The sequence below is a fragment of the Engraulis encrasicolus genome, chromosome 14 (assembly GCF_034702125.1).
Source record: "Engraulis encrasicolus isolate BLACKSEA-1 chromosome 14, IST_EnEncr_1.0, whole genome shotgun sequence".
NCBI lineage: Eukaryota > Metazoa > Chordata > Actinopteri > Clupeiformes > Engraulidae > Engraulis > Engraulis encrasicolus.
In genome coordinates this window covers 40307454-40335212 of record NC_085870.1, presented here as the reverse complement: position 1 = coordinate 40335212, position 27759 = coordinate 40307454, and the positions used below count along the sequence as shown (strand labels likewise).

The 27759-nt window shown below is 41.3% G+C and overlaps 1 protein-coding gene across 5 annotated transcripts in view; it reads right to left on the bottom strand.

Moving 5' to 3' along the window:
• Positions 1-27759, bottom strand: part of miip (migration and invasion inhibitory protein) — a 41148-nt gene that overhangs the window by 4357 nt on the left and 9032 nt on the right. For 3 of the 5 annotated variants that reach the window (XM_063215736.1, XM_063215734.1, XM_063215735.1), the window contains exons 5-12: positions 17529-17967; positions 17246-17421; positions 16371-16473; positions 16148-16259; positions 15325-15404; positions 14384-14510; positions 11764-11860; positions 7709-7828 (exon numbers count right to left, since the gene is read on the bottom strand). In XM_063215736.1, the coding sequence (XP_063071806.1) occupies positions 7709-7828; positions 11764-11860; positions 14384-14510; positions 15325-15404; positions 16148-16259; positions 16371-16473; positions 17246-17421; positions 17529-17814 (1101 nt within the window). In that variant the 5' untranslated portion in view covers positions 17815-17967. Of the gene's footprint in view, positions 1-7708; positions 7829-11763; positions 11861-14383; positions 14511-15324; positions 15405-16147; positions 16260-16370; positions 16474-17245; positions 17422-17528; positions 18365-27759 lie in introns of those variants that run through there. The other 2 variants (XM_063215733.1, XM_063215737.1) reach the window with 2 other exon arrangements.

The following is a 27759-nucleotide window of genomic DNA, read 5'->3' as shown; positions in this document are numbered from 1 at the left end:
GTGTTATACAGATGTTATAAGCGTTGCAACATTAACCATCTTAGTTCATGACACTATGCTGACTCCTCCACTCCAATGTGCCAATTCTACGAAATAAGAATCTAAGAGAATAGTCTTCTGACCTTTACTTACAGCATTAGTTCCACCAAACATAAGAGTGTGCAACTAACATCATCTTTTAACAGGGCACAGTAGGAATGGATTATTTTATGTTTGCTTCCACTGCTGGCTAGGGTGCATCAAACGCCCCAATGTCTGAAAATCTTGCTCTGCTTTTGCAAAATTGTTCCTTTGTATTAACACAACACCCGTGTAAAATCTTAGCGATTTTGGTTAATGTTGAAGGGTGGCACAATATGCTTGACATTTTGAATGGCAGTGGATGTGCTATTTTAGCAAAGTCCTTGAAAAGTGTGTTTTTAAAAAACTAAAACAAAAACAATTGATCACAAAAAAAGAATATACATGACATCATAAAACATGTCTGAGTAATTTTTAGCATGAAATGTACAAAGAGAAAAAAAAAACACACACACACACACACATACAAAAAGACCACATCAAAATATGTTGTGACTAATCACAATCTTTGCTATGGAGTACACTTTTTGCTCTAGCCTATTATATGGACAGTGTGATGTGTGTCTTTATATAGTCCAGGAAAGGTCCCCATATTTTCCTTTAAGTGTCTTTTGTTGGACCCTTTGCTAAGTCCTTAAGAGAATGTCTAACTTTTTCCAACTTGAGGAAATATAGAACTTCCTTGACCCAATGTGTTACAGTTGGGTTTTTACAGTCTTTCCATTTCATCAAAATCAGCCGTCTGGCCAGAAATGCATTACAGTTTTTGAGTAACTTGCCCAACACTGATAACAAGTACCCAACCTGTGGACACACCCACAAACACACCCTACCCCTGCTTTAAGCATAGAAAGGAGCCCACAAAACATGTTGAACACTCTCCACCGAGGTAACAACCTGACAACACCTCAAACTCCTCAACTTTATTACCACATTGGTAAGTAGACCATACAACATAATTATCTACAATGCTGCAAAAAATATTTAGCAACATACAATTGATGTTTCTCCCATCATATTCCTACACAGGTCATTAACAATGGCTGCCCCATCAAGTATTCGAAGAACTGGAGACCCAGAAGTTGACTCAGTCCAAAGACGATACACACTCATACAGGTCCGTAAAAAAAAACCTTCATTAAAATTTTACCTCAAATCCTACTATCTTTGTCAAAGACCATTCATGAACTAATACCTCCTCTATTACATGTGCTTTTGCTCAGTATCAATTTCAGGATCAATCCGTCCAGAAACAGGACATGCAAACCCCTGTGATCGACATACTTAATGAATGCAGCTCAACCATGCTCCGCACCAAGCAACAACTCAAGGCAGCCCAACAACAAATAAGATACCTACAAAACGAGCACAAAGATTTGGAACACAAACTCCAAAAAGAACTTTTAGAAGAACGCACCCAACGTCTACAAGAAGAAAAGACTAAAAACTATTACAAAGAAATCGTAATAGACATCTTGGAACAAGATCCCCTGGGTAAGTTTGCAGAAAACTCAACATTAAACAAACACATACAGGACCAACAACACATATGTGACACCTACATAACCTAAAAAAAATACTTCAAACAATCAAAACACAAAAAGCCTACACATTGCACCAAGATTGATCCCAAAAACATCAACATTCCTCAACATCCCTCAAAAATCACATTAACAACACAAACAAATACACATTCATTTTCTATTTCTGCGTACCTGCATCCAACCACGTCACCCCATACAAACATTGCTGACCCAAACCTCTGAACTATTATGAGTCTAATAACAGTGCATCTTTTAAAAACTCACAAAATCCCAACAGCACTGTACCATGCAAAATTAAAATGTTACTTAACAATCATGTTAATTACCTTAACATGTAACCATGTACGTCTATATCCAACTAAAAGGAGCACAACCTCCAAGGAGCCTGTCAAAACCAAACGCCAACCACCAACAAGGCAAAACCAGTAACAACCACCCAGCCCTGGGTAAGTTCCAAATCCACCTCCAACTATGCTGCTAAATGCTGCGACTTGACGACTACAATGAACTACGCTGGACTGCACAGTCTGTAGTACAGCACAGCCTTGACTTTTCGCATTGCACAATTGGACTGGACCTGCACTTCCTCAATCCCTGAACAATAAGACAATACAACATGCTGTTTACAATGCTGCTACTCCAAATCTACTACTTTTTTTTACAAACTATTATTATTATTACTGTTACTATTGCTACTGTTACAATTAATATTGTCTATTACTGTCTACATTCTATATTTATCTTATCTTCTGTCTACATGTTCAATGTTGAACGTGAAATGTTCATTTGTACTGTATGTATTATTGATCACTTATTGTTACCAGTCCATCACAGTTACCTGCCCTGTCTTGCACTTTATGTCAGTCTGTAAAATGTCAGATTGTGTACGTCTTGGCATGGTATAGAGAGAAAACGTAATTTCATGTTCCTTTTATATCTTGTGCATATGAAGAAAGTGACAATAAAAGTTGACTTGTTCCACTGTAGCGAAGGGGAGTAGAGTTGCCCAGCCGGGACTCGAACCCGGACCTTCTGGAGTAGTAAACTGGGGCTCTGACCGCTACATCAAAGCGCCAGGCTCGTTGGCATGTTAGTCAGAACACACCCAAAACCCTAGTGATGGTCACTCCATCGCATCCACCAAAAACATTACATTACACCACCACAAACCCCATGACACACCTTTAATGAAATCAACCTTTATTCATCAATACAACACACAAACAACCACTGCTATGTCAATCTAAAGAGAACAACCTAGTAACACAACATCATACACTACAACAATAAAAAGTTACATCTTGGATGCATAACTAACACACGTTGGAACTACCTCTACTCTGCCAGCCTTCCCTTAATGTTTTTATCTCACTTTCTTTTACAGATCAACAGGACCATGTACCAAAAGAAGAACTTCAGTGAGCACCAACCGAAAACAAAAACAGCACCAGTATTGACCACTATAAATGTCTGACTTTAAGTGTATGTCAATGTCAATGAGTCTGGGTATACGTGACTGTGTGGCTGTGTGGCTGTGTGTGTGTGTGTGTGTGTGTGTGTGTGTGTGTGTGCGCGAGAAAATGTTAAAATACAATATATTAAGCATGGCATATTCTTTTTTAATAGCTACTTTTTTCAAAATGTATAAAATGTTGTGAAATGTCATTACTTTAATAAAACCTACACTGTAACCACAAAACAACTCTGCCTCAACTTGGTCTACTTAAACACAACTTCCCAACTTTTACAATTTTATATTTTTTCTCAATTGATTGGTGAATTCCTAAAACCGAAAAGTATACCTCAAACGTCATATTCAATTGTCAGTTCAGCGTGTCGCATGAGAATGTCGAAGTCAATCTCTGCTTGCTTTTAGCAAATTGCAGGACATCCCAATTCAAACCCAAACAACCAACCTTCCTGCTACCAGCAATGTCAATTGAACACACACGCAATGAGCCCATAATAAGCACCTAAATGCCACTTTTGATCGATGCCCAATTTAAGTCACACATGGGTACATGTATGCCTAAATAACTACAGACTTACGTTGTCTGTTCATTGTGTGCATGCAAATGTACGGTAGCTTTTAAGTTGACATACAAAGTACATTGGCGTTGTGAATAGGAAAATCAAGATTAAAAACCACCCCATAGTACATTTTTCAAATGACAATAGCTTCCAACACCAGTTCAACAATGCACAGCCAGTGTCGCACAGCCATGGATTTTTTACTAACATTATCGTTGCCTGCATGTTGCATGACAGTGGCACATTGTGTGTATCTTGCTTACACAAACAAAAACATTGATGGGAACATACAGTAGACAGCATGCCTAGCCACTGCACGAAGGTGCGAGCGCCCATCATTGTCGCTTGCGGCTTTAATAAGTATTTGATCCCTTGCTGATTTTGTCGGTTTGCCCACTAATAAAGACATGATCAGTCTATACATGCATTCTAAAATGAAGTGAGAGAATATTAAAAGAAATCCAGAAATAAACTCTAAAGAATATATATATTAATTGATTTTTATTTCATTGAGGGAAATACGTATTTGATCCACTGTCAACCATTAAGAGTTCTGGTCCTGCAGGTCAGATAGGCACTTCCAATGAACTTGTTAACGGAATTGAACAACACACCTGTAAATAGTAACCTGCATAACAGACACATTGAATCTACAGAATCAGTCCATACAGTCAATCAATCAAACTCTAAACCTGCCATAGGCATGTGTGTGGTTTCATACAAGATTTTACCTTGTGGGAATTCAATAACCAGGAAAACAGAGATAAAGCACCCTAAAACTGTATGGGAAGAACTAAGCAATGATCTCAAGGCAGCTGAGACAGCCATGAGTTTAGAGATGATCTGCTAAGAAAAGTGGACTAAAATCCCTTCTTATATACAGTATCCTTAAACATTGTCATTAACTGAAAGAAAGATCTGACCTCTGTACTAGAAAACAAGGACTTTGCCACCAAGTGCTTTGTCTTCTTTTGGTTACAGGGGTCAAATACTTATTTTCCTCAATGGAATACAAATCCATTTAAATATATTCTTCAGAGTTATGTTCTGGATTTTCTTTTTAATATTCTGTCTGTCCATATTAGAATACATTATCATTAACATTATAGACTGATCATGTCTTTATTAGTGGGCAAACCAACAAAAGCAGCAAGGAATCAAATACTTATTATTCTCACTGTATCTTAGAGTATGTCAGGCAAAAGAAGACAGTTAATCAGTGTGAGGAAGGTTATCCCCTAACAGTCCCACCAGGAAATCGATTTTGCGATTTTGTTGCGGCATGAAGTGAAAGGTGTTTGTATGTTTCCCCACGCTTGAAAGTAAAGGACACTGCCACATTCCAGTCCACTGGTGTTTTTATATTATTTTCAGGTCATTTTGGTATTTTTGAGGTATGCTTTGTAGCCTAGGTCAGGTGGTTCTGAACCTGGGGTGCGGGCACCCCCTGGGGGTGCGCCAGAGATTTCAGGGGGTGCATGGAATTTTGTTAGTGTTGAGGCTGTGACCGAAATTCTGCTTGCAAACATAATTACACCAGATTTAGAGCAAATTAAAACACATTTCGGTCCCCATTTTAAAGTCATTGCGGAATTGATTAATGGCTCAAGCAAGAATCATTGTAATTAGTCACTTAAAAAAATTTTTTAGTGTGAATACACGTGTAGAAGTTTGGGTAGGGGGTGCGCTGCTTGTCTTCGGCACAGGGAAGGGGGTGCGTTAAGAAAAAAAGGTTAAGAACCACTGGCCTAGGTAGAAGTGGTGCGCGGGCCATTGATATTTTGAACCCAACCCATCACGCAGCCAACCCAACCCATCACGCAGCCAACCCAACCCAACCCGGACCAAAATATTACACAATGATTTTTAACCCCACCCGCCCTGGTTATTTTTTGTTTTTGTTTAATAGGCCTAAATAAAAGTGTATTTGGATATAGCCTATGGGCCTATTAAATAAACATAAATTAAATGTTCGCGGCCGCGCTGAGGGGATGCGTAATGTCCTAGACTGCCAGCTGCGTGTGGCAGCCATTCACCCTTTATTTCCCTCTTGGATCAATAAAGTTAGTCTAGCATCTTGACCGCAGCACATCCATCTGACGATTGTGGTTTTAATTCCATTTTTCGTTGCCACATCAGACACCTAAGCTCTGTGCGTGCCATATGAATTTACAATGATGTGGGGTGCCGGCCGGGTTGTCTGTGTGCTCATGGCTGGGAGACTAGTGGTGGGGTCGCCACCTGTTAGGAAACGCATAGACAGCGCTGTTTTTTCCCTCCCCTTGTTGGGAGCTTGTTGTGGATTGTCAATGGAAGGAGAGTAATAAGCGTGCACGTGTGCTGGACTAGCCAATAGTTATTAAATAAACACGTGGAGTTAAATTGAATTGTAGTACATGCAAAAGTGACAACGATAGCGAAAGCGAATACCTCAACCGAGGTTGCAACGTCCAGGCTCTCCTGCTTTTAACACTCGGGAATACAAATAGGTCTAGGCTATTCAACTAAAACTAAGGAATAGACTACAACACATTTATTTATGCCAATTGATCTATTTCCTCCAACACCAGGGATCAATCAAGACATACGGACACCCTTGTAACCTCTACCTCGCATAACATTTAAACTTCACGATAGGCTGCATTAAAGATTGCGTTTGAACTGATATGATGTAGCCGACATGAGTGTGTTAAGGGAAGGCTGAGTTTTAAAACGTTAAATGAAGACAGGAATGGCATTATCTTACCATTTGACACATGGGACACTGCTACTCTGCTTTCAGCTGGCTGAGGCGGTATTCCAGGAATCAATAAGATAGCCCTGATGTCCTTATAAATGTTTCGATTCAACTCATCGAACAACAAGCAGTGATGTTCGGGGCGCATAGCTTGTTTATAGCCTGCGCAAGCGTCGCGGGCAGCAGTGCTGCTTGCGCTTTAGTTTCTTCAATTTTTTCCAATAGCCCTGAAGTATTCCTCATCTCGCGCCTTGAACAATTATTTGACATAGTCGGTTGTCTCTTTGTTTGCAAGACTGTCCTGAACAGACAGGAAAATAATTTATTAAATCATTTATTAAATTATTTTCCTGAACCATTCACCAGCATCTGAAGTAGGCAACTGCTCAGTAGAGCTCCTTTGATGGATGCAAGACCAACAGTTCTCTGCTACAGCCTAACTAAGGTTTGGGGATGAAGTAGCCACTCGCCTATTTTCGATTGCATGCTGGATGACAAAACCATGTAGGCTATAAACGTGTCTTTTTTGTATTGATTCTATACTCAACCGATGGTGGCCAATGCAAAGAATGTTACCGATAGGCTACTCTTTCTAGACTGAGAAGCGCGAGAAAAGGCCTTTTACTTCAAGTCATGATGCAAAGGTCCCCTTTGGCATGGAAGTACCTTAGGGTCATACAAATAAATTTATCCTAAGACACAAGTGAAATCACTCTTTTTTTCGGAAATAAACAAGTTTTTTCAAAATGGCCGCCAATGCATCGAAAAATCTCTATGGAGTCTATAACTTTGCTTCTGTTATCACTATGATGAACTTGGTGTCAAAGTATACATTTTCGGGGTCAAGGAATCCATTAAAATATGTCACAAGTAAAGAAAAACAACAGTTTACCCACAAAATAATAATTGGAGGTAAAATATGCTACTTTTTACTTAAAAATGTGTGCCAAAAGCATATTGCGTTCATACATTACTAATAATTCAATACATGCCAAACTAGATTGCATTCTCACAGAAAATGCTGTAAGCGGGCTTGCCTTTTGGGGCAGAGATAAGCAGTTTTATTTTTGATATCTCTATCCCTAAATTAAAAACAAACTACTATTGAGAAAACAAAGCTAAATAGAATGTAACTGTTGTGTAGTGTATACATATCCTTAATGATAATGACTGTACTTCAGGATTCAACCAAGAGGGGAGTACAGTGTAAAATAATCACTTATACCATAACTTAAAATTCAACAGCCTAAAACGAACTATTTTATTATAAAGGCACACTAATAATGGAATACTGTAAGTGAATATGACCTCTCACCAGTGAAGCTTCCTGATTGGCCAAGGGGTCTGTTGCAAAGGCCATGGAGCTGCGCAGGTCCAAGCTGCTCATGTGTGGGATTGTACTCGGAGCGGTGTTAGACCATCCAGATAGGCAGTGCTGCAAACACGCACATACCCACACGCACACGCACGCACGCACGCACGCACGCACGCACGCACGCACGCACGCACGCACGCACGCACGCACGCACGCACGCACGCACGCACGCACACACACACACACACACACACACACACACACACACACACACAATAAGAATTGTATGAATGCTATCCTATCAGCACACACAAACATACATAATCAACAATCAATCTATACCATCCTAATATCTGTAAAACAGACTCGCCATCAGCGTTGAGACCATACAGCTCAATATAACACACGCACACACATACACACACACACACACACACACTGTGACCAAGTCAGTCTGGCTAAGGTGGCTATCCCATCCATTTAAGCTCGGTCTAAAAAAGTGTAGAGAAAAATCAAGCATTTACTCTAGCATTAGCAGTGCAGGAGCTCAAACCAGTGGGGGTTGAGTTTAAATCACAATGCATTGCATCAGCAATATATATGCATAACTCCTAACTAGTAGTAACTTGGTAGTAAGTTTGTCCAGCAACACAAAGAAGAATTTGATAGACAAGGAGGGTCCCGAGGCAACACTGCTATAAACCCTCCTTGACTTTGAAGTTTCTGATGCCCCTTTCCCTTGAAGAGCACCTGCACAACACTTGGGACCCAAGGCAGCGCTCTCCGATCTCCCTCTCCTTTAAGAATTTGATAGACTCGCGTTAAGCCCACACCACCCCACCGACGCTGAAGAGGAGGTTGGCTAACTAACATATGTTTGAAGGAAGATAGTTATTGTGGTAGCCAATTCATGAAATCTTATCTCCCCAAATAATTGTTTTAACTTACCAAAGCACGTAATGTTTTCTCAAAAAAAAAAAAGTCAGCTCTAAAGTCAGTAAATATGTCCATTTAGTCATCACAGATGACACAAATTAGACCAAAGTTCATTTAAACATTTTCAGATAAGAGTTCTGTTCTGTATTTTTTTTTTTCACTCGCTCAGTGGCAAAACAACATCCTCATTTCACTTGCTGATCGCCGATATCCACCCAACAACGTGTGCAAATTTAGTTGTCAGGTCACCGGTCGATTGATTGATCGGTCTGTGTTTTCCCCTCCCGTAATGTGCATTCTAGTCTCCATGGGGAGTTCTGCCACCGCATTGTCTCATCTGACCCCACAACGTGGCTCACCATTTTAATGGATTGATATTATGAATATACAGTGTATCTACATAAATGGGTAGATAATTAAGTGGTTAGAGAAGTAATGAAGTGTAAAGAGAAAGCTATTCAGAGGGACACTCTAGCACACTGCCAGACTCACCCATGCAATCACACACATGTTCACAGCCCTGGCCAACAGCCAGCAAAAAAACAAGCACTTTGGAAGAAAAACAAGTTTATTTATTTAGTAAAGAACACACAGGACGTTTGCACTTTATGTCAACCATCTCTGCCACACCTCTGCCAAAAACATTTCCCTTAACACTATCCCACTAAACACTTCTAGGAATCATAGAGCCAGCTGACTGTCAACAGCTCACATGTAAACCATGTTCATATGAGTCTTCTACAGTTTACAGTTCTTGGGCTACTTGCCAAAAAAAGACAGTGACATCGACCCCACTCCCCTGTCTTCCACGTTTCAGTTTTTTGTTAGTCTAATGTGAGTCACCACTGGTTGAATTGACGTGAAACAACCCCACCACTGGCTACAGGCTGTGAATTCAGGGGTTGCAACATTCAAACATTTTCGACCTCTGTTTGTGGCTTTGTAGCTGTGGTTAAGTTTAGCACATGTGTGTAGCATAAGATAATAAATATAATTGTAATATAATAAATAATATAATAAAAAGAATTCCAAAAAATATGAAATGCTATGACCATCTAAACATTAAATGTTGCCTTCTGCCTCATATCTATTTTCGGGCATCCTGCCAGAGATTGCTCGTCTATCGTAATCATCAGAGTGGAAGAAGGAAATGCACAATGAACTGTCGACCTACAGAGTGTAAGGGCAACACAGCTCAATATAGATTACGTGCATTTACCACACACTTCCCTTCGACAAAAATAGTTGACTTGCGATATATTCATCTGTCCGCTTTTGCGAACAGAAAAAAGCTGTAGTTCCAGAGAGATGCTACAGAGAGCTTCTCCTGAATGATAAATGTGAATGTATAGAGCAGTGTTTGAGCAAGCTTGTTGAAAAGAACCTACAGTCATTTCCTGGTAGTATACACATTTACTCATTCAGTCATGCAAACTATGAGTTTGTCCACAAAGTCACTGTCTTAGTCAGACTCTCTGAACCAATCAGCCTTTGCACTTTGTGCACTTGCACGAACCACCTGCTACAAAACTGGGTGAGATGTTGACCTGAGGCGGCTTTGCTGAGTTTCGAAGTGTCATGCTGAAACATGGAAGTCTCGGTTTGTCTGTTGTCACTTTGTAGCGCCGTTAATTACAGTATGTACTAGGTATAAAAATAGATGTCCGCACACTGAAAAATCCCCAAATAATTAACGTATCAGGCATGGGAATGAAGATACAGCTCTTGAACTAATCAGTCGGTTATACAGATTTCATTAAGTGGACATCTCTTTGAATCTCTTTTTTTGTTCCTGGCTTTGGTGAGGAAGGATATGCAGGGATCCATTTTGACCAGCACCAACAAGGCTGTCTTTCCCTTATATAATACATCTGTAATCATTGTTTTACCCTCTTTACAAAGGCCGCCTAGCTCTACATCAGTGTCAAGCAAAACCGAGCAACATCTTTACCGCAGAGATACACCAGCGGCGATCTGAGCGAGTCGAGCGACGGAAGTAATTGACTTTGTATTGAGTCGAGAGACAAAAGCGATTCTGGAGACTAGAGCGATATGCGCGACGAGCGCGACAATTTGAAGTTGAAATCTTTTCAACTTTCTATGACGCGGTTCGGCGACAAGCCGCGACAGCCAATGACTATATAGAGGTCAGTGACCACAGCCAATGGTAATGCTTGAATGCTTTGCCTTCTGCCTGTACGGACATACTCTAGTCTCCTCAATCTCTCGTATCGCTTGCTGCAACACTCTGTCGCTTGAATCGCGTCGTCGCTGGTGTATCTCTGCGGTTAGGCAGACAAGCGTCAGGTTGACAGAGCTGCCATAGTCTAGTAGTCCACATCACACAGCAATACTAAAGAATAAATTAATAAAGAAGCACTCTTCAGATATCTTTTTGATTTTTTAAGCAATTCGCCATTTCACACTGAGGAAGGGTGTAAGCCCGAAACATTTGTGAGGAGATGAAAAAGTCAAAAAGAAATCTGAAGAGCGCTTCTTTATTCATTTATTCTTAAAGATTGAGTTCATGTTGACAAAGTTAAGCACCCAGTGTTGAGCATGCTTTCTGATGCTTTCTGTTGAGCATGCTTTCTACAGCAATACTGAAACCATGCCTGAGAAATATGACAAGTGAAAATCTCGTCTAATGCCAAGCAATACCTCATCAAACTGGCCAGCTGTGAGGCAGACAAAGTCAAATGGCCTGAATACTAACATAGAAAGACAAAACGCTGGCCACAACAAAAAAAAGTTGAGCAGCCCAATCAGACCTAGACAAAGAGCAGTTACATGTGAGGAATACTCGGATTTTAAACAAAATGGTGGCAGTAATCGGTTTGCGTGCGATTCATGTAAACTATTCATTCCGAAAGCGGCTGCATTCCGGGAATATTCTGGTTACAGAATGGTCTTTCACACAAGTAAATACGTGTGGAGTGAGTGGCCTCATCCAAATTCAAAGTCTTTTTGAGCAGAGTAATAGAATATTCTAATGGTTTCGAACGGCATATTCCTCACAGTATTCAGTTTATGGAATAGAAATAGAAAACAAAACCATTTCCCTCTAACGATATTGAGGTAACTAAAAGGCTGCATGTGGGTGTGCATGTGTGGCTTACTGAGGGGAGGCCCATGCTGTCTGAGGGGTCAAAGCTGGAGCGCCGATGGGCCTTGTAGCGATAGGCAGGCAACAAGGTGGAGCGAGGGATGCTCACCCTACCAGGAAAAAAAGTCTATGAATGTTATGTTCACACTCAACATCCATACAAAATGTGCAGCAGGGCCAAGCCGTGGCTTTAACGGCTGGGCACTGGACTGCTATGCCGGCGAACCGAGTTCGATTCGGCCCGGGTCATTAGACAAACCTTCCTCATCTCTCTCTCCCAACTCGCTTCCTGTCTTTCTTTATCTTTATGCAACCAAACCCCCTACTCCCTGGAACAGCACTTAAGATGTCAAAAGGATGAACTATTTCATGAGAACAGACAGACACGATGAAGAGGAGGGAGAGGAGAACACATTACATGGGAAGAGTATGGTGTGAACAATCAAAATACATAATTATATGGATCTCTGAAGGCAGCTTGCTTAGCTACATTGTTATGCATACTGAAGTATTCACCCTGCACTTCATTATTTGTAGTTTAATATTTATGGCAGAATACAGACTATGTAGTAAAGATGTTTGGGGCAGAGGGATGAATGAAAGGGTTTGTTTGGATGAAAAAAAGGAAATTGAAGCTTTCAGTGCATGTCAACTAAGATCCATAGGAAATCATACTGTAGTGACATTGAATGGGGAGGCGGTGGAACAAGTAGCCACATACAAATACCTAGGCGTTTTATTTGACTCTGACCTAAAATGGGGCCACCAGGTTGAGTTTTTATGTTCAAGGATCAGTCAGCGTCTTCATTTTTTGAGAAGGCTGAGAGTGTTTGGGATCGACAAAGACATAATGATGGCTTTTTACAGAGCATCAATTGAATCCATTATTAGATATGGCATCGCAGTATGGTTTGGAAACTTGTCTGTTAAATTGAAGGCCCAACTACAAACCGTCATAAAAAGAGCAGGGAAAATTATGGGCATGCCCCCTCCCACATCACTTCAGGTTTTATTTGATGAAGCAGTAATGAGGACCAGGAACATATCTTGCATGGTGAATATGAACTGTTACCATCAGGCAAAAGATATAGGATACCAAATGCAAGACAAATAGGTTTACATTTTCAGTGGTTCCTTGGTCTATTGGATTGCTCAATAGTAGGTAGGTGTGTGTGTGTGTGTGTGCGTGTTTGTGTGTGTGTGTGTGTGGGAGGGGTGGGTGGGGGGTTGTTACTCTGAAAGAGTTATGGTATGATATAATTGTGTGTATATGTGCATGTTTGGATGTAGGCTACATGTGTGTTTGTGGTCCAGTCCTGCATGTTAAGTGTTTTTATGTTTGTCTAATGTGTTGATATGTGTTCTTTGTGTAAACGCTTAGACTCTCTGTGCCCATACCAAATTTCTCTCTAAAAGAGACAATAAAGGCTCATCCTATCCTAAATGTACTTTTATGTGAAAGCAATAAACATAAACCTATATGTCAAAATAAGAGGTATGGAATGAAGATGACTTCGGTGAAGCCAATACTGTTAAACATTCTGATGTTGAACAAAAATGTCAAAAAAGAATACCTTACCATTAGTTAACATTAGTTAACCATTTAGAGGAAGGTTATTGTGAAGTGTTGCCAAATGTTCAAATGCCACACTGTCCTATAAAAGGGGAAGTGCCGTAAATGTCATATGGTCACGTATGGTGTTGATCTGATGGTGTGATGCTTTTACATGCTTTCTGAACAAGGAAGAGGCGAGAGGGCAGGTGTTACAAAGTCTAAATTCAGTTTTGACAAAATACTAAGTAGCTATTGCCTTAACCTTTAACAGTGTACCGTCAGACCGATGTGAATATTCGGGCAGTGAAAGTTCTATAGAATTCTGGGCGTCATTCAATAAAATATGGAATTGTAGAATCTTGCATTGTTATAGAACACATTCTTTTTTATAGAATGCTCAAAAACCCACACTCTTAAAGGTTAAAAGGGCACGAGGCAAGATTTTGTATTTACTTTTTTAAACTAATTTCTGTTGAGTCAGGCGATGCTTAAATGAGCCACTATAATAGACATATGGTGATACTCAAATCACATTTGCGATCCTTTTACCAAGAGGCTGTCAGAAACTTTCTGATGGACCCAAGTGTAGTGGAGAAAAAAAATCTTGCCACAAGAATATTTAACTTTACGTACCGTAATAGACATATTCACATTTGTATTGACTGTTTTCAGACAGGCATGTCGTTAGGCACAAAGAAAACTGCAGAGGGTGGCTTTAAGTGTATACGTACACCAATCACATCTGATTCGCTGTGACTCGAAATCTCATCCATTAGGTCTACTTCCTGCTTCCTGAGAAAGTAAATTGATAAATTTGGAGGTGCTGTGGCACAGTGCGTACACCCATACCATGTGACTAGCATTGCCGATGTGGGCCCAGGTTCGTATCTGGCCTGGGTCATTTCCCAACCTTTCCCCAGCTCTCTTCCCCGCTCCCAGTCTCTTCACTTGCCTATCATAATAAAGGCAAAAAACCCAGCAATATACTATTTTATAAAATATTTAAATTTGAATATACTTTCTTTATTAAATGATAATAAATTGATGAATTAGGCGCATGCGGTGGATCTAGCCTTACCTGATGAAGGCAGGCTCAGAAACGGTGTGGGGATGTTTGGATTTGGGCATCCTGCACACAGGACAGCCAACTAGGGGATCCAGAGGGGTGGCAAACAGACGACTGTTGATGCGATAGCAGAATGTGCCTGCGATGGAAAGTGCACATGGACACATATGTGGATCGACTGCCATGGAGAAGCAGGCAAGTGAAGTGCGAAGGATTTCATATACATCAACTTTAGGGTAAGGTTATTTTTTTCTCAAAAAGTACCGTACTGTTTTTTGGACAATTTTGAGATCATGTTGATGACAACCTAAAAGCACTAGACTTTTGTTTAAAAAAGAAATCTGAAGAGTGCTGTCCTTCGTTCCATTCATTCATTACGTTTTTTTGTGGGATTCAGCACCCAGTTCTATTTAGGCGATAGTGTGACCGCGTCTTCTCCACTTTGGAAATTTGGCCACAGTGATATTTGGACAATGATTTCAGTTCAGAAAATAGCCTCCAGTCATTAAATATAGGACCAAGTCTGAACATTGTTGTTGAGATCGATGTTGTCATGATGGCAATCAATCAAACACTTCTTGTGGTGCACTTTTGTATGGGCATGTGTTTTAAGACCCTCACAATTAACTACCATATGCTGCTGACATAGGTCCAGAAGGAAACCTGACCATACATAGACTACATTACATTAAGAATTTTGTAGGCAGAACAAAATTCGTCCAAAGATACTTAACGTGGCTTGTCAGTAATCTTGTAGTCAACATCAAGTACATCTCTCCTGTAAAATGACTAGGCCACTTTCAGTTTACATCAACATTTACGTTAAATGCTGAACATCAGGAAGTTAACATGTTACACATAAAGAACCAATCTAATGTCTCGATCTGATAGAGTGGAAAAAAAACATCCCCTGTGTGAGTGGCGACGCACGAACGAGAGCAGAGACAACTTACATTGATGGCTATCTGCCGACCCTTCAGTTGTAGTTTCATTCATTTTCAGAGGAGAGGTTGTTATCACAGCTCCTGAGGGGCTGTGGAACAGACAAATGTCAGCAGTGTCTAAATTGTTAAAGATTTCTTATCTGAAGTTAAGCCCTGCAAAGCTAGTAAGTTTGTCAGAAAAGATGTTGATGCTGAACCCATGAAAGTGGAAGTGATAAAGACATGTCACTACCACAACTGTCTGGCAGTTGATATATGAAATCAGTTGAAATATGTATACTAAGGTGTGTGCATGTAAACTGGGAAAGGTCATTTTTATCTGGTGTGTGAAGACTTTAGTACTAACTAAGCACATGAAGCACAAAGTGACTGGACTGATGACGAAAACTTTTTCACTACGTTTGCCTCTATCATAAAAAATCACACAAAACATCAACACAAATATAAGTAAAGAAAGATAAAAAACTGAAATGAGAAGATAAGTTATGAGAAAGCACAGAAAAAATAAGGGTCAAACAGAGAAAGTAAGGGTCAAATCCCTTATTCAATTTAGTGGCTCAAGGTGTAACAGGAACTTAGTATATGAACACGAGTATTGAGAAACCATCAAGCTTCAACAAACCACGCCAAAAGGTACATGCCATGAGAAGACACAGCAAGATAGCTTCAACATAAATTCCATACGTCATTACATATGGCACTAAATATGATAGTGCCACAGAATATTTGGACTTCATCTGCGTGCATAAAAAGCATGCAAAGTCTGCCATCTTGCACAGGATTAGGAGAAACAAAAGGCAAACATATCTTGAGGATTTATTTAGTTCCTTACCCTGAAGACAAACTGTGGACGCACTCCTCTCTGTTGACTTGACGGAAGTTGCGCAATTCACTGAAGAACTGTTCAGATCTTTCTGTGAGGGAGCTGTCAGCATCCAAGAGTCCTGCACGCAATAGCAAGTAGAAATAAATGCTTTTGAAATCGAAAATGGCTACAAAACTCCAGCAAGACTGATTCTCTTATTTATTGTGGTTAATCATCTGATTAATCCTACCTGCAATCCAGTCATAACCCAGTAATGGCTGCACCGTGTGCCTGTCGGGGGTTAGGGGTAGTGTTTCTCCAAGGGATTGAAAAGTCACCCGGCCACCTTCCCTCTATTTGAAGAAAAAAAAACGGTAACGCTTTACTTTACGGTACAGTTACCGTATGTAATTACTCTGTACTTTCTGGGTAACAACAGGGTAACATAGAGAAGTTACATTGTATCTAATGGGTAAAAAGGGGGTAATTACAAAGTAAATACCATTAATTGGGTAACAACAGGGTAACAGAGAGAAGTTTGATGATTAGATGGTTAGAAAATACGCAGCAGTTTCATAGTAATTCTTGAGATATGTGTATTACATAGTATTTACTTCGTAATTACCCCCTTTTTGCCCGTTAGATACCATGTAACTTCTGTCTGTTACTCTGTTGTTACGCAGAAAGTACAGAGTAAATACTGTACCGTTAAGTAAAGCGTTACCAAAAAAACAAAGGTCCTTTAAACATTAATCCTGTACTACTAAAATGCATACTAAGACTTGCTGTATGCAGTGCATCTGCTTTAGATAGACATATTGTGAAAATATGCGGGAAAAATGTGGAAAATATGAAATCAATGTGCTATGAAGAGAACTGCAGAAATGTGTTATGTGGATGTAGGCTTCCATTTGAAGACAAGACAGGTCTGGTGTACACACTTAAAAAAAATGATGAGAAGGCTGAGGAATTGTAATTTGGAGAATTTGGAAAGCTCCCAAAACTGGCAGAGAAAAATCAAGCCACTGAAGCACACGCACGCACCCTAGCTGTACCTGGCCGCAATTACAATAAATGTGGTTTCATCCCTCATCATGCCTCACTCACCTGCCTCACCCCACTCACCCTGAAGCTGTCCTGCCTGAGAATGGACTTCAACGATGTGTTGTGCAGTGGGGCCGACTGCCTAACATTCCCATAGTCCTTCAAAAGCCTGGAGTACACACGGTCTTCTTCGGCATAGGCAGGCTGTTCTTGCTGAACATCACTCAAGCAAGGAGTGGATGTTTTGCACTCTTCTGCTGTGAACAAAGGGCAATGTCCCAAGCACAGTATGTTGAGTGAAAATCACTAGTAATGGCCTAGAAAACATGCACAGACCCCGAAAAGCCGTCTAGAGTTAACTTACCTGGCGACTCTGATGCCATGACCGATGACTTTGAAGATGATAGCACTTGTGTCTGTAATTTGCTGAGAGCAATGCGTGCGTAAGTAGGGTGCTTTCCAACGACAACGTTCGTGACAACATGTCCATTTTTCTCTGAAAGTGGCACCATGTTGTGAGCTACTTCAACAGTCACCCCATTGTCCTTACGCAGGCAAAGGCTGTTGAGTTTTTCGGTCTGTTCTTCCAGTCGTTTCAGCAGGTTTTTGTTTTGCTCCCTTAGAACGCCCAGGTTGTCGAACGAGGACATGTTTCTGCCGTGTGAACGCTTTTCTTTGTGGAACTGAAATTTGAGAACTCACACAGATTCCCCAACTCTTTGCAGAATGTTCTCTGTTGAATTGTGTTCAAAAGGAACAGCACTTTGTTTAGCAGAAGAAAGTGGCGTCTGGCAAAAGATAATCTGCAAAACACAATTAAGCACATTAACGTACACTTATATTTCGGATGCCTGTGGGCATGATAAGGCTTCTTTCAAATGACAAAAGCTAAAGAATGGCTAGTACTACCAGAGACGTTCTAAATACAGAGAATCTTTGGTACTACTTCCTATTTACAGTCTCCATAGCAACAGTCGTGCAAGTCGCTAAGGGCACATGCAGCCTTGCTCTCATGACATTCAATACTATTTCAATATAACTGGCTTGTAAGGCAACACAAGCAGCATTTAATTCTCGTCTGTTCGTTTTAGATGTTAAGTATTTCGAATCTTGCCCCCACAACCGGCGTTCATCGCTACAACAATCTGGGATGTTTGGATTGGTTAGAACACGTTTCCCACAATGCATCTCAACAGCGTGGGTCCCCCAAAATTTAAAGAGAGAGGTGCAATCAGACAAATGATGGATGTAGGCATACGTCTATTTGTCACTATGGATGTTGTTTAAAAAATACAACATAAATAATAATTATAATTTTAGTAGTATAGTAGTCCTACATGGCAATTTTAGGTAGGGCATCAACAGTCTGTAGCACTGACTTGTATACTATAACTTTATTATAGTATACAAGTCAGTGGTCTGTAGCCTAGGTAGGCAGAGTTCAGCCAGAGAGGAAAGAAGAACTGGAACTTTCCGCTCTCTTCTTCTTTCCTCTCTGGTTCAGCTGCTGTGGCTACTGAGCTGAATAGAAGTTCTATTATGGCCAATGGCCAAGAAAGACGAGTAACACTTTATTTGACGCCGGGCGGTGTCATAAACATGTCATTACAGTGTCATGACACACATGAGAACCGTTATCTTTGCCATAACCGAATGTCACTTAAGCCCAAAAGTCATAAATGTTGATGGCATGGACACAATGCTCATGACACATGCATAACTCTGTGTCATGACTCATGACACTATTATGACACTGTAATGACATGCTTAGGGACTGTTCGTAATTTACTGGGGGGGGAGGGCTGGTGCGTTAAGGGGGGAGGGCCATGATGAAAAAAAATGAGGTGGAGGGGAGGGCCATGGCAAAAAAAAAAATCGGAGTTAGGGGGGGGCCATGGGAAAAAAACGAATTTATTTTATTTTATTTTTATGTATTTGTTTAAACAATAATAAAACATGCTCTGAAAACACATCGCCTTGCGATGCAAGGTCCCGGTGCATACTATAGCACTGAAGCGTGTATCTGCAGTCAAAAAACTATCAGGTGCAGCTACTGTAGATTGCGCGCGCTGACTCTCTTTCACTGTAGGATTGCTAGTACTACGGAGGAACATTGCGCATCATAGAAAATGCCCGTGAGCAAATATCAAACTAGCTGAGGTGAACTATATGGGCTAAACAGTTTGGGAAGTTTTTTGACAACGAATTGGATGGGCATTTCCAGAGGAATTTTTGGAGAGGTGTTGTAGTCAACTGGTGGTCACGTCACAGCCTCTGGTAAGTCAATGCTTTTATTTATTGGCACCACCGCCGTGTGCTTTAGGCTACATGTGTTTCAAAGAACTTTTTAGACCCCAAACCAGACCGGAAAGAACAGTACCTAGGCCTAGACGTACTTTGGTAGAACGGTGCAGTGACGCGAGTTTGTTTTGTTTAGCTTGTGGTGTCAAGGTAGTAGGCCTAATAAAAGTGGTATTAACGGCGATGTGTTGGCCATGCATCATAAGGTCTTGAAACCATTGGAGGAGCTAACTTGTTGTGAAGAGAAGTCTCATCACTTTGGTGAACAAAAACGGACCAACTAAGCAAGGAATTATGTACATTTAAAGCGTGACGGGAGAAGGGAATGTCACCAAAGTTGTGCATCGTGTCAGGTAAGAAGTGACTTTTGTTTCTTGCTGTGGAGATTGGATTCGTAGAAGCGTGTATTGGTATGCTAGGTCTTGCCTGTTGCTGGTGAAGTAGTCTAGCTTAGCCTCGGAGTTGGCTATGGGGTGAATCTGAAGGAGAGCACAGCCGATGGTGTGCCTAGCTTGTCTATCATCACAGTTGTCAAAGTTGAATTGCCGCGGTGTGTAATGGCTGTGCTATTGTTGGATGTTTTGGATTATACAATAGTTAGATCCGGTCAATTTATTTTGCGATATCTGATTGGATGAGATGCGTTCTACTGGCATTCTACGCGTCGGTAAGGAGGATGATGTCTAGGTGGACACAGGGGCTGTTCACTCACGGAACTTCCTGGCTAACCCTAACCACGGGACAGTGCAAAATGAATGGGTGTCAATGGAGTTTTTTTACCATTATCATTTTTGTGATTTTTTATAATTTTTTGTCCTGAAATATTAATATTAAGTTCGAAGCTAGAAATAATAAGACCCCATTTGAGTAGCGTTTCGATTATTTTGCGCCACTAGATTATTATATACTGGGTCACAAAGCTCAATTTTTATGGGGCCAAACCCATAAACATTAGCGCGATGCTAGCGAGTACAGGTTGAAATCTTCTAACCTGCTGTAAAACTACACACCTGTGCGATTTGTCAATACATCCTATTGTTAAACAACAGTCATAGTGCTTACCAGGAATGTTTTGTTGATGATATTTGTGACTGGAAATCGCAGTAGCAATGTATTTAGCATGGGTTCCCCTTTCCATTCCATACATTTTCCCACATGAAGGACTGGCCCACGCTCGTTACTGCATTATGCATGCAAAGCTAACTGGCTACAATGGGAACCAATGAGACTGAGCCTTCTCCCTGTTAGAGGTTCTCTGGTGGACATCATCCTCGGAGACTCATCACAACTAATAATCACTCCGCCATGGATAGAATGTAACCAGGGCCGCGCATTTTGAACTCGCCATCATTCTATCTCATAGTCTACTGCGGAGAAAGTGAGTGTAACCAGGGCCGCGTAGTTTGAACTCACCATCATTCTATTCCATTGTTCTATGCTGGACTAAGTTGGGCGCACGCACGCCCGCATGACAGAGAGCGTAGGCTATCCCAGTTGGTAGCTGGATTCTGGCAGAGAGGAAAGAAGTTATCTGATTCTAGTGCAGTTGTCTGGGCAGTTGGCAGACCTCTGCGGCCGCTATTTCGTAGTCTTTTGAAGGCAATCTAAAATGTAGCCTACTTAGGATATTAAGATAGTTTCAAACGGGGGATATGCGGGACAACGGACACTTTTTTGACACAGACAGAAAGGCCATGTCAGTCTCCTGCAGTGTATGAGAACCGCTACAATAGGATCTCATTTGTGCTGCGGGAGAGGGAATGACGAGGAAGAGATGCCCTTAAAAATATAGCCTAGGCTATCAGCAAAGCTTGCCGTCCACCACGTGCAAATTAGTAGGGTGAACTATGGTAAATTGGGACACTTTTGGTAGATCGCAAAAAAAGTTTAAAATACACCAACATTTAGTAATTGTATGTCTTCATATGGGTCTTGGGTACATTTCCATGTAGGAATTAGTTTTTGAAGTATGATATTTTATAATATATTAACATTTAAAGACAGTGAGACACCAACTTCGTTGTGAGAAAATGCTATGGCAATTTGGGACACCCTTTAATGTAAAATGGGACAGTCTGTTTGATTATCATTATTTTTGCACAAACTGAAGAATAATATCGTTTTTCTCTTGTTAACAGTAGACTAGGATCTTAACTATTTAAAAAATGATATAACATCCCTGAAACATTTCCATTTCAAGAGAATTGAAGGAGTATGGCATGTGTGACTGTGGCCATGGCCATTAGCATGTGGGATGCATATTACAATACAGGCCTATGGCGTGCTAATATGTTATGCTAACAGCTAACAGAAGCCCATTCTGTTGCTATGAGAAAACTGTCCCATTTTAGCTTAAAATATTGTCCCAAATTAGCTCACTCCGCTATACTTACTAAAAGTATGTCTCCTTAATAAAGTAAAGACAAATGTGTAAATGTTTTGATATTGAGTTAAACCTTTAGTAAAACAACATATATTTCAATCATATTTTGTACCATATAATCACTAATTCAGCCATAATATCCTTATGATCTGATAGCATAATCGACATGTCAGCTAGCTAAACTGACAAGTGTTGGATCCACTGTCACTTCAAACCTTTGTTCATGTCTTTTATGATACTTAACACCAAATAAAATTATTGTTCCTTATACATGACAGTTGCAGTAACAATATTACATCCCATTTTGTGATTGGCTGCTAATATTTAGAAAGAAAACAACCCAAAACCTTATTTGTCCCACTTTGGCTGATGTCCCAAATTACCTTAGTTCACCCTAGGCTACAAAGTGGGCATCTGGAAGATACCGTGTGCCATGCAATTTAAAATCATGGCCGCTTGGAACTGGAATGAGTTGCCTTTTAGTTTATTAGGAGGGATTCGTGCCTGCCGAACCACACCAGGGAGGATGTCAGTGCACATCATCCCTCCCACTCGGGTCGATAGGCTACGCGAACCCCTTTCTCGGGTTCGCACCCACAGACGTGTGCATGAGGAAGTGTTTCAGCAACAAAGTTGTAGCCTGCAGTAGCCTAAACTTTAGCAGACATCGGGGTATCATAGGCCTACAAGGGATTAATTTGTGTGGTTGTGCGTGTGAGAACAGCGCTCGGTTGCATGCGGCACTGGAGAGGGAAAGACGAGGGGGGGTGTCTTACGCAGCTATCAGCAAGTTTGCGGTCCACAAAAATGTGAAAATCAATATCGGCCAAAAGGCTTATAAAATAGGCATCTAACTAAAATGTTGGAGTTGCACAGTGTTTTCATGCATCATTTTAGTAAGCGAAGCCCAGTCGCAGTGCACACAGAAATGTAGCCTACTTCACACCGTTTCATGGAACTTTGCGCACTGGCGCTGTCAGCTCGTCGTCATTGCATAGCAACCATACAATCAATTCGGAACTACTTTGCTTAGCGGAGCAGGGTAAACAAAGTATGATTAAGGTAACTAATAAACATGAATTCGAACATTTATTCTGGTGTTTTTGTTGGCAATTGAACTATTGTATAAAAGCAATATGACCCTCGTGGTCAGGATGATGTGCACTGACATCCTCCCTGGTGTGATTGCCGACGGCACTCAGCCTTCGGCTTCGTGCCTATGGCCGAACCACACCAGGGAGGATGTCAGTGCACATCATCCCTCCCACTCGGGTCATATTGCTTAAATGTTGTACTGGTTCTGTTTTGGCAATTTGTTCCTTTTGCCTCTTGCTGCTGATTTGACCACCATAGCACCACCTATTAATGCGTCTTAATGGCCTACGTTAAATGCAAACTAAAGGTGGCTTTCTCACTCTCCCTGTATCAATAGCCAGCAATGGCTCAAGCTGCTTTGGCGCTTAGCCTGCTTCTTGCTCCGATCACATCCCGAACTCTTTGGCCGTCAGAGTGTAATTACATTCGGGAAGGTAGAGCTATGCCTGTGTGTGTGCGTGCGTGCTTTTATGCGCGGTCTGGGAGACAGGACAGGGGTCCTGATCGAGATGCACTGATCCACAGTCGCAAGAAAATCTAAATTATTTGAAAGCCCGGTCACCTCTCACGAGTGCATCGCATAGCCTAGTCAAAGCATTTCTTCTAAATTCACACATTGCACACTGCCCATGCTGAAGAGACAAGCTGTCAAGGCAGCGCGATTTGCTCTTGAACACGCCCTCACCTCCACATCAGGTGCGCGTTTCACTTCCACAACTTAATAATGTCAAAGTGAGATGTTAAAGGGAAAAAAAGTTAAATCTAGCCATCCTTGTTTAGGCTACATAAAACATGAGGAAGTTATTCAGATGTGATTCGCCATTCCTCACCCTAAAATTGATTAGAACGCAGGAAATTGCATCTAAAAAACTGATTTTTTTTTCACAGCACCCCCTGGTCAAAACCTGTTCCTGCGTCCCTTGGCTTCGCTACTGTGCTGAACATGTAAAACGTACCTTGTGAAAGGCGCTGCTTGTCGAGCAGGGAAATATTGAAGCTGCGGTGGGGAAACTCCACTTTGTAGTTTACAGTAGTAACAACTCGGACATTGGTATTGAAATGGAAGTTTTTATTATCATTATTATTATTTTTTTTTTTTTACTTAACACGTAAAAAAAATAGAAGGCAATTTGTCTTGGTGACAGTGGAGTTAAAAGGCATCCCATGCAGCCGCAGAGGTAGATTCTAGCGGCTTCTCATAGGTATCCACTGATATCGATAGCACATAAGTGCAGACAACCGCCTTTGATACTCTGACTGTTCTCATGATGGTTGTTCATCTACCAATTTTACATATTATTATTTTTTACCTGTAGGGGGAGGGCCATGGGAAAACAAAATTGAAGTGGGGGGAGGGCCATGGGGAAAAAAATTGAGGTGGAGGGGGGGGCCATGATAATTTTTTTTGACCGGACTTCCAGCGCACCAGCCCTCCCTCCCCCGGTAAATAACGTACAGTCCCTTATGACATGGGCAGCATGAATTCTGAAAATATGAATATATGAATATGAATTCTGAAAATGAAAATATTACACAGTGCACCTTTAAGGAATTACCAAATAAATTAGATGTTTGCCTAGGGTTGTGCATGGCTTGATTATTGTGTTGTAAAATTGGCTAGGGACTACCATAGTTAGCCTGGCTCTCGCGCAGACCCTTAGTGCTTCGTGCATCTTCGTTACGCTTTGTGAGCTCGCATGGATGAATATCCATCTGCGTGAGAACCAGGTTATACCGTAGTAGGGATATACTGTAGACAATTGTGAATTGTGAAATTAACACACCCCAACCTACTAAATGCACTCTGTAACTCTGTGTACTACACCTCAAATAAAGCATAACTAAGCATGAACTAATACACATTCTGGCATGTTGAAATAACATTAGATTAGTGAATTAGTGGAAGGAGGCCTTGCACCTCTTTGAATGAACAATGCACGCTCAAAAACCCTTCTATTTGAAAGAGCGTCCTGTCTCCATCCACCTCCACCTGTCCGTCCATACACACACAGACACTGACGAAGGAAGGCACATCAGGATTTGGAAAGGTCATGCGTTAACGAGATGCAACTGGCCATGCGTGGGCGGCTGGATGCATTTGTTGTTGTACTCCAATCAAGCACACTGTGTTTACTTTTGAGGCCCGTCCGTCCGTCCATCATGATTACCATAGCCACAGCACTGCAGTGGTGGTGGGTGAACCCCATTATGGGGAAATTGAGTCAGCCATAGCCCATGTGCCCTCCTCACGGTCCGGTGATTAGCCTCCCACTGCTCTGCTTGCATGGGCACCGTAATTGGCCTGCCACCTGAATGCATCATTGCTCATTAATGAGGACCATCAGTCATGAGGACCTCCACTTATGTCCTCCATCCATAACAACAACATAAGATTAGTCAGTTTACGCCTTAGTAAGATCTTTGAGCATCTTTGATTTGGCCGCCCGGCCTTCCTCTTGTTGCTGCTTGTACTGTGTCATGACTGAGGTCTAGGAGGATTTCTGTTTTGTTTTCTACTCAGCTGTGGCTGAACTACAACATCTAATGTACATGTTATGTAGTGTTACACCCTATGTTTCACCATGTTAATTTTTTAGGTGCATGATAACTTATAAGTGAAACGGATTTCAGTTTTTTGTTGGGTTTTTTTTGCGGCATGCAGTGTACAGAATACAAAATGAAAAAAAAATTACACATAACATGGATTTAGTGCATGCAGCCTGCAGAGAAAAAAGGATACATTTGTACTCGAAGGTTGAAACACGATGTGCCTTTAATACTGTCCACATGTTTTGCCCAAGGACATGGACATGTTTTCTTTCCAGTACCCAGGTGTCCTTTAAAGACGACTGGTTTGTTCACATCCATGATTTCCCTGCCTATAACTTCACTACAAATGAATGCTATTAATGTATTCAACCATTTTTAATTCACTCACTTTCCTCTGAATGTGACTTGATTGCCTATCTGTGCTGGCATTGTACAGCCTTCCCCCCCAGCTTCATAGCACATTCGCCACACTATATACCACTCTGATTAAAGAGCCACAGACAGACTGCCTTAGTGTGATGCGGCGGCATGAACAATGCATCATCAAATCTAATTGCGACTGTCTGCATGTTCTTTAGCATCCTCAATTCTGTCTGTACCATACGCTGATGGGGAGCACTACATTTTCTGCACCCAGGGAGAAGATCTATTTTCGCCACAGGGGGGAGGCACTGCTGCTCTCCGCCACCAACGCCTAAGTCTGATTAAGCAACGTCTTTGTGATAATCTTGTTTACAATTCTCATGTTGGGATATTAACATCTCTTAATTCACTGTGTGCTGTTTCCTTATTGAATCTAATATGGTAGCAGGGGAGGGGAGTGTACCCACTGTGACAGTGTGTTCTACTGGCATTACCGGTATATAGTTTATTTTAACAGTATCAACTGATTAAATGTAAGGATTTAATTTATACACTGATATGGTTGGTTTGGATTCAACATAGAACAAGATGACATTCATGGATAATTCTGGCAGATAAAAAAGACACATAGATTTCTGCACTTGAGAATATGTAGATATCTACCATATTATTCATTCAAACTTTAATTTTCTGCCATCATATTATAGTTACTGTCTCTCAAGCCCTCTTGTATGTCATATAGCATGAGCCAATTTAATATCTTATAAGAGATGAAGAACTCAACTCATTGGGTTGTAATATTGGCAACCTCATCCTACAGTACAAAAACATTGGGCCAAGTAATATTACATATCCTGGGGCTACAAAAGCCTACCTGTCCTGTACAACATGACCATCCATTTTGTAACGCTCCACAAGAGTATCCATGTCCAAGTGAATTACATAACAAAATGTCAGTCATATCGTAATCTTTCTTCCCTTCTCTGTGCTAAAAAAGACCCGCAGCACAGCAGAGCACAGCACTATAGCTATGCATTACATAACACCCAACCTGGCTACAGTGCCTGATCTGGCTTATTATGGGGTTCGGTGCTGGAATGACTCTTCAGTCACTCAATGGCAGAGGAGGACCTCTCTTGGTCCTTCTATTGCAGCATGACAGACAGGTGGTCTGAGGAGATAGCATCGGAGCAAGGAGGCACACCTGTCGGTGAGGGGCGAGCTGTGCGGTCCAGGGCAGACGCGGCTGACAGTGATAAAGGCTCACAGAGGGTCGATTGTCCCTGCAATGGCGCAGATAGTGTGAGGATGCCATTAAGATAAGCGGGTGGGGGTGGGGGAGGACTAGTGGTGGGATGTTGGGGTAGGGGGGATCTCCTCTAAGAAAAAAAAGAGAAGAGAGAGAGAGAGAGAGAGAGAGAGAGAGAGAGAGTCATGGAAAAGGGAAAGGGAGATGGAGAGAGAACTAATGATTGTAATGAATCTAGAATATCTAAGAGCTTGAAATTCCAGCTTGAGCCAATCATTCACAGTACACCCCACAGATGTATGGTGCCGATTAAGTCCTCTTCATTTCCAACAGAAATGCCATAGAAACGGAATCCTGTGTCACAGAAATGCCAGATGGGTGCAGCTGGCAAGGCTGAGTGCATCAGGGAGGCAGGCGTGAGAAATGACATTGAACCCCAAACAGCTGTGGCAGCATGGATGCATAGGCCAGATGAGTAGGCTACCGGTTAGGGGTGTAAATCACAGCCTCCATGACGATACGATTCAATATCCATATCTTATTACCGGTATTCGATGCGATGTGATTCGATTATTTTCGATACTTAAGAATGCCCCATGATACAATACAATATGATTTGACTTGTTTCCAATCACTTTTCCACTTCTATTATGT